Here is a 7155-nt window from a genome sequence, read left to right as displayed (position 1 = left end):
GCAACCAAAATGGGTTCCCCTTTTTTAGGGATTCAAAAATATGGAAGGATGACATGTGTCCTCATCCCCACATGGTCCCCACCTCCTAAACAATTGAAATGATGCCGTGTGTCTTCTTCCATCTAAACCCATCCCTAGTTCTTTTTTTGGTTAGCACATGGTGGGATGGGAATAGGATAGAAATATGCTTACAGCCTAGGTAGAGGTCGACGACAACATGCAGGTACACACCGATTTGATGTTCTTGAAAATGATCGTACAGATGAAATTGATTTTGTCACAGACGATAATAAGTCTGAGGGCCTTTACACACTGCCCAAGCCCCTGCCTGCGCGCAAGCCTCTGTTACAAGGGCATGGTGCCACATTGAAAGAGATTATTGGATCCACCAAAAAAGGGGGGTGGATAAAGTTGGGCAGCCAAGAACCAAGAGCATGGGCGGGGGTTTTACATAGGTGAAGGCATTTATTGCATCAAGGTTGGTGGGGCTTGATCCCCACCCGCCAAAAGGGGAAAAAATAGAGGCGCTTTGTCTGTAAGAGTGTGTTCCTGCGAGGCGCGAAAATGCCACTGTTTGGCAAAGCCTATGCTATCCCCCCTCCTTGCCATGGAGACCGCCACGCCAAGATGCAGCGGTGCACCGCCTCGGGGGAGATGAAAAAATAGTCTTCGCCTGGGCGGTTCGAGGCTGCCTGACAAGCTTACTGCATCTGTAGTGATTCCATAGGGTGGGCATCCCCCTTCGAGATGCTTGCACTCTGACGGATATATCCGTTGGCGCTGACAGAGAGGGATGGAGCGTGTGTTGTCTCAGGCGGCCAACGCTCAACCCAAAGCCTTGCGTGCTCGCTCAAGTGGCGCAAAGCGAGAAAGTCCTCTAAAGGTGAGCATGATGCGTAACAAAAAGCCCCGGAAGAATCGTTCCACCAATAGGCCAATGACACGATACGGTCACATACTAATAAGAGAATTTAGCTTCCTTGAATAAGACCTGCTCGAGGGGAGGCCAAAAAGCAACGCTGGGAATGGTCGGCGAGGTGAGCATTCTGAGAGGGAATGACCGTCTCGCAAACAAGGGAGGAAAGAGAAAAGATTAGATAACAATTCTTGGTTTGCACTCTTGTTCGTTTTGATCTGTTCCTTGTTTCTGATCTTGTTTGCGCAGAAGCTTTGCTGCTGTTTTTGCAAATCAATCCAATCATGTGGAGCTCCTCCATCCCCAAACGAGCATCCCAAGTTTTCTTCCTCGTCATCCTCCTCCAACTGCCTCTGTTTCGGTAACCATCTGTCTCCAAAAAGTTCCATTTCTTTCTGGATCGCCGATTGATTGCTCATCGTTCCTTCATTTGCTTCATTGCTTTCGTCTGCAGAGTTCCTTGTCGGGCCGGCACCTGCACCTCTCCTTTGCAAATCACTGCCTCTCAACTCCTGGCAAGCAAAGCCTGCCCTCTCGGCGTTGTAAAGGCGATCCTTTATCCTGGTGCTTGCTTTCAGACTCTAGTCATGGATTTCCGTTTCCCAGCTTGGAATACTCTTTTCCAGAAGTATAACTTGACCAGTGGACCTCCTACCGCGCAGATCGAATTAAACCGTTTAGAGGTGAAGTTATCTCTACGCTGTGCGTCATTAAGAATGCTATCTAAGTCGCTTAATCCTGAGTGTAATCGTCCGTTCTAGTTCCTCCTCCCCCTCCCCCCCCCCCCCCAAAAAAAAAAAGAAATTGATGCTCATTGGTGAAGATTTTGAGCATAAGAAAAACTATCAAGCCGTTACCCATAACAACAAGAGTAGTTATATGGGGTTGCACGCAACGGAGAACCCTAGATAAGAAGGCACTTCTAGTGATATGGGTTGCCACTTCGCGGATATTGAAGGAGGGTTCCTGGGTCCCGTAGAAACTCTTAGGTAAGCTTTTCAATTTCTAATCACGAAAAATGTCAAAAAAAAGGATAGAGGTGAAGAAAATTTTGTGAGATGATAAATCGACAATGTAATGTAATCCCTATTTTGGTTGCTCCACAAACGCAATTCCACTTCGGACAATCAACTTCAACCAAATATGGTCCTATAATTATGGTCAATTATTCATGCAGCTATCTAAATTGGCAGTTTTAAACTTCATTATATCACATTTAGACCAGCTTATCTTATCAGACTGACGACCCATTTAAATTAGTATGTTTCTTGGCTTTAAGGTTATAATTTGACAGCCCATTATCTTGCAAGGATCTTAACTTGAACCTACACCAGGGTTAACGTAATGTATAGCAAATTTATGCTGAATAATCACGATTTACTGCCTTACATTAGGCTCTTTTTTAATTTTCTAATGATGATATTTGATTTTCAAGGAAATACCCATCCGAAAGCTGAATAGTCATGACAGCCTATGAGATTGCATGGTTGATGCTCTTAATTTTTTGCTTTATCTATAATAGGATCGGTCTTTTTTCAAGCAGGCCTGCAGTACTTAGAAACTTTGAGCAGTAGTTACCAACTCCCTGTTTACGAGGCCTGTCCAGGCAACAACACCTCTATTCATTTGCCTGCTTTCCTCTAGTTTTGATGGTAATCGCAAAGTTTATACACTGATGCACGACATTCACTTTCTTTGACGACGAAATTTGCAACAAATACGATCTGAAAAGGGATTAGATTTCAATACATATCAGCAGTTACTTGGGCTGCTAGAGAGATTTGTATTATTAGGAAAATATTTGGCAATATCTTAAAGTAAAGATAATCTGCTGCATAGATGTTACGGCAGTTCTTATTTTTAGTTGTTTTGCAGGTGTTAGCTGGAAGCTATTTTGCAGTGGCAGGTTCTTTGGTTGGACTGGTCAAGCCAGGAAGGATGAGCTTGTTTGGGATTCTGCTCTTGGTGTGGGGTCTCATCAGGGAGGGTTTGTTTGATAACTCAAAGAAGCAAAGTCCAGTTTATATGTCTCCAGTCATGCTGTTTGTTGTGATCTGCGTCTTCCTCTCGGTGAAATATGACACACAGAAAGTGCAGAGATTGACGAGACCCATTGCCAGGCCGCTCAAAAGCTCGTCCAAAGCGAAGCTCAAGTGAACACCTCATCGATTTGAGAAGTTTGCAGCCTGACAGAAAATTTGACTTTTTAGTCTGTAGGTCTCAGGTGAATTCAAAAGTGCTGTCTGATGTTGGTGATTGGATCTTCCCAATGTGCATTGCTGAAAGGATTAAAGAAAGCTATTTAGGAGTGAAAAGGAGGTGTTTCAGTATACAATGTAATCACTCACCAGAAACATTTAATTTCTTCATTTTTCCCAACGTCGTCGTGTTTATAGAGGAAATGAAAACATTATTTGCAAGCAATATTCCCTTGTCTTCAAAAAGATCAAGGAATACTATTATTTCTTTGTTAATCATGCACCCCTTAGGTAATTTGGTTGTGCTCATGTGGATGTGCAATTTTCATTTAAAGTGCCACTAGTTGGAAATCAACAATCATGCACATATTGTTTGTATTCCGTACAAAGGATAGGAAAGGGAAAAGGAAAACAAGAGAAGACTTCGGCATTTGATGGGGTGTGAATGAGGTACACCCCCTACTTCAGTTGATCCCATGTATCTTTCTTTTTTACAATGATGCCCTAGCTGTAAATACAATAGCAACGCGAAATCCTCGGACAAGATCCAAAGAATTCTAGAAGTCCTAGAACATGAATATATTCCAATGTATACACAATGATCTTCCCAAAGAAAAAAATGGGAGATGAGAATCCAGAGTAGAGAACTAGCTCTGAGTAGGCAGCCTTGTGTTGAAGGGAGACAAAATGTGTATTTCTAATTTCAAATACATGTTGAATTTAGTACTTTGCATTGAGCACATTTCAAATTGCATTTAGCATTTTCAAAAAAAAAAAAAGCATTTAGAACAAAGCACTTTGCATTTAGTATAAAGCGCTTTGCACTCATTGCACAAACATATATTTGTGTGGAGGGAAATTTTGCACGCTTCCTCTCTAAAAATTATAAGACCAAGGAACATACTCTTCCTTAGATACATTGCACTTTGCAATCATCACATTTGGAGTGTTGCACGTTGCATTAAGCACATAGCACTTTGCATTGGTAGAATATGCATTTTCTTTATATAGCACTTTTTGCACAACCGATTGAGAGGTTGAAGTCCACCATGCTTCTATTCAGACTCAAATCAAGAATGGGAAGATGCCTATCTTTCAAAAATCACAACAAAGCTCCACAATGGGTTGCCACTAGTTATCAAGTTGGCAGAAATCCTCATCTCTTCTTCAGAACATGAATTATGGATAGGTGTGTCTACAATGCTCCATACCACTTCGTTAGTCAGACAGAATTGACAACTACAAGTAAGAAGGGCGCAAATTGATGCTAGCAATTGATTTCTATCAATTAAGATCTTACAGGGTGGTTGATAGCCACTCCCCCATCAACAAGGCTGTATGCGCTAACTTGTTCTGTGGATTCTGAAGTCTGGAAGTTGTAGGTGCAATTGTCCCAGAGGTGTGTATTCTTCACGGTGTCTTCTTTGGCTTGCAAGGGGATTCCAAAGTCCAATAAAAACACACATTTGGCGACAACTACTTTGTTTCCAACTTGAGATGTTTAAAAAATGAGGGCCAGGAGCACCTCAGAGGTTGGTTGCATGTTTTGATGTTGAAAGATGGGATGAGTAATTTTGTAATTGTATACTCATCTTTATTTCATGAAAATTGTCAGATAGAAGCCTCTCTAGGTTTAGTTTTCAATACTTTGAACTAGAGATCCTAGATAGTAGCTCCTCCATAATTGTATTCTCATCTTGATTACATGAAAATTGTCAAACAGAAGCCTCTCTAGGTTTGTTGTTGAGTACTTTGAACCATAGATCCTAGATAGTAGCTCCCGGCCTACATTATAAGCAACAACACATAATACTGCATCGTGTGCTTGAATCTTTATGGATTCATGGAACTCAAGATTGACAAGGACCAACAAATCTTACTCTTTGTGTAGAAAACTAAATGGTAGAAGCTCGCTACTGTGAAGAGTGCATGCACTAGCACAATGAAAACTATGAGCATTCCCATGATGATGCTGTCAATGACAGGGGTTGGCAGCAGAGATCTGGACTATCATATCAAAGAGCATTAATAGTCATAAATTTGGGCAAACAACACTGTAACTGGACAAATTCCAAGAAACACTAAGGCCAACCAGTCATCACCTCACTGTGAACCCTGTAGCCTGAACTGCCCTACGTGTTGCACGGAATCCCAAATCGCACCACTGTTTTGACCAATAAAAAAATGACATGTCCCGTTGGCGCCACCTTCCCCCTCTGCTATGATGGCCGAAAATCGACATCGATCGTCGATTTTCGGTCAAAAAACCGGGGCAACCGGCTCTTGGCCTCCGGTCAGTCATCGGTGTGCCCAATTTCCTCTCGGGAATCGGCTCTCGACGTCGATTCCCTACTCCTTTTTAGCCACCACATCAAAGTAATCTACGATACTCGCATTAGGCCCATCCAAATCCTACTACAATGATATGAACGTCTCAAGATCATGATGGCAATTGCATCTAGTGTTCATCGATCTTACGGAACTGCAAAGTGCACAAGAAACTCATACTTGAAGTTGATTTTCAAGAAACTCTCACACCCTAGAACGGATGAGAGCCATTAGGGAAAAAGGGAACTCATTTTGGGGCCCTGTAAGAAATTCACTATTTTTTGATTTATTTCTCTCCTAAAAGACCTCAAAAATAGTAAAATACGGAAATGTGGTTCAGAACTGTCAGTAAGGACTACAGAACTGTCAATTCAGAAAGGAATAAGATAATCTTTTGTCTGACTAACACGATTTTGCATTAAATATCTCCTTAGATTTTTTTTTATTTACCAAAGATTCCGCATCTCTTTTGCCGACGTGTGCAGGCCTTTCATAAAGAATCCATCACTGAACTTGGTGATTGCAAGTTTTCAAAATATTCACATGGATACCGCCACACTTCCACGATTCATGTTACAAAACGACTATGAGATTGACAAGCAAACTTCGCAACCTCAGAAGCACAAAAAATGGCCGATACTAGTGAGTCACTATCTCAGAAGAAGCGATTACACCATCTTCACATCGACTTAGAAGAACAATATGCTCCAGCACAAAAAAGACGAAAGGATACGGTGCTGAATGCTCAACAGCAGGAAAATATGAGAAGAGAAGGGCTTCAACATATTGACTTATGGTGCGATGGAAGCATATATCCAAAATGTCAAGTAAAAAACTCTACACCTCCATTTGTCAATCCCACCACATTACTGAGGTTTGCCGGCGATGGACAAAATGGACTTCTTGGTTATATTTCAGCGTAGTCTGCATTTGCGAAAATGTATAAAATGATGTACCTACAAGAAAAGGGGGCCAAGATGCAGGAGATAGCCATTCGTGCAAAATTGGAGCAGTAGTTGCAGAATGAAATTGAAGAGCATTCAAAGAGTAAAAAAGAGTTGACAAGAGCAAGAAAGAAGAGAACCGTGCTTGGAGACAGACTACGTAGCAGGAAGATTAAAAACATTGCAAATTTGAAGGCTGGGACTGGTGGATGCAAGCGACGAATTCAGGAAGCAAGGTTAGATTGAAATTTATCGTTTTGTATACTCAAAAAAGTCTCTCAAATGACTATATCTATTTCGTCCCTTACCGCAAAACAAGAATGGAGGTGTTGAATGATATAGGCATATTGTGTTGTTACTATAGGAAATTATTGGAGCCTGCAAAAGAAAATATGGATCCAAACCTTCTTCCTGTTAAACAAATGAAAGGATTGCTTTCTTGTGGTGTAGCAAAAGGTTTAATTGAGGAAAAAAAATACAAAACAATTAAACGCAATGTTGTAGAGGACTTTGTATCCAATAATCAAGTTGATGGCAATACAATCCAAGAGGCTCTTGATGTTAGTGGAGTTAGTAGGAAGGGACATAGTTTGATTTTCCATGCGATATCCTCAACTTTGAAAGATCAAAGGATTAAACGAGTTTTACTGCCAAATCCAGCAACTGTGTGGAGGATAAGAGGTCATTTGAATGAAAGTATAGATGAATTTATTGGGCAATATATCCATATTGAAGAAATATTTCATGGTGGTAAAGGAACCACTGTGTA

The 7155-nt window shown here is 41.3% G+C and overlaps 1 protein-coding gene across 1 annotated transcript; it reads left to right on the top strand.

Annotated features, from left to right (window-relative positions):
* The first annotated feature begins 1027 nt into the window (after positions 1-1027).
* LOC147885469 (tail fiber) lies at positions 1028-3263 on the top strand. Its single transcript, XM_087396569.1, has 3 exons — positions 1028-1277; positions 1371-1599; positions 2792-3263. The coding sequence occupies exons 1-3, from the start codon at positions 1201-1203 to the stop codon at positions 3071-3073; spliced, it is 588 nt and encodes a 195-aa protein (XP_087252695.1). The 5' UTR covers positions 1028-1200; the 3' UTR covers positions 3074-3263.
* Positions 3264-7155: the final 3892 nt, after the last annotated feature.

This window comes from Dipteris shenzhenensis, chromosome 25 (genome assembly GCF_047967505.1).
Source record: "Dipteris shenzhenensis isolate YYH24624 ecotype China chromosome 25, Dip_SZ_1.0, whole genome shotgun sequence".
Classification (NCBI taxonomy): Eukaryota; Viridiplantae; Streptophyta; class Polypodiopsida; order Gleicheniales; family Dipteridaceae; genus Dipteris; species Dipteris shenzhenensis.
The sequence above is the reverse complement of the archived record's forward strand: the minus strand, read 5'-3'. Positions and strand labels throughout refer to the sequence as shown.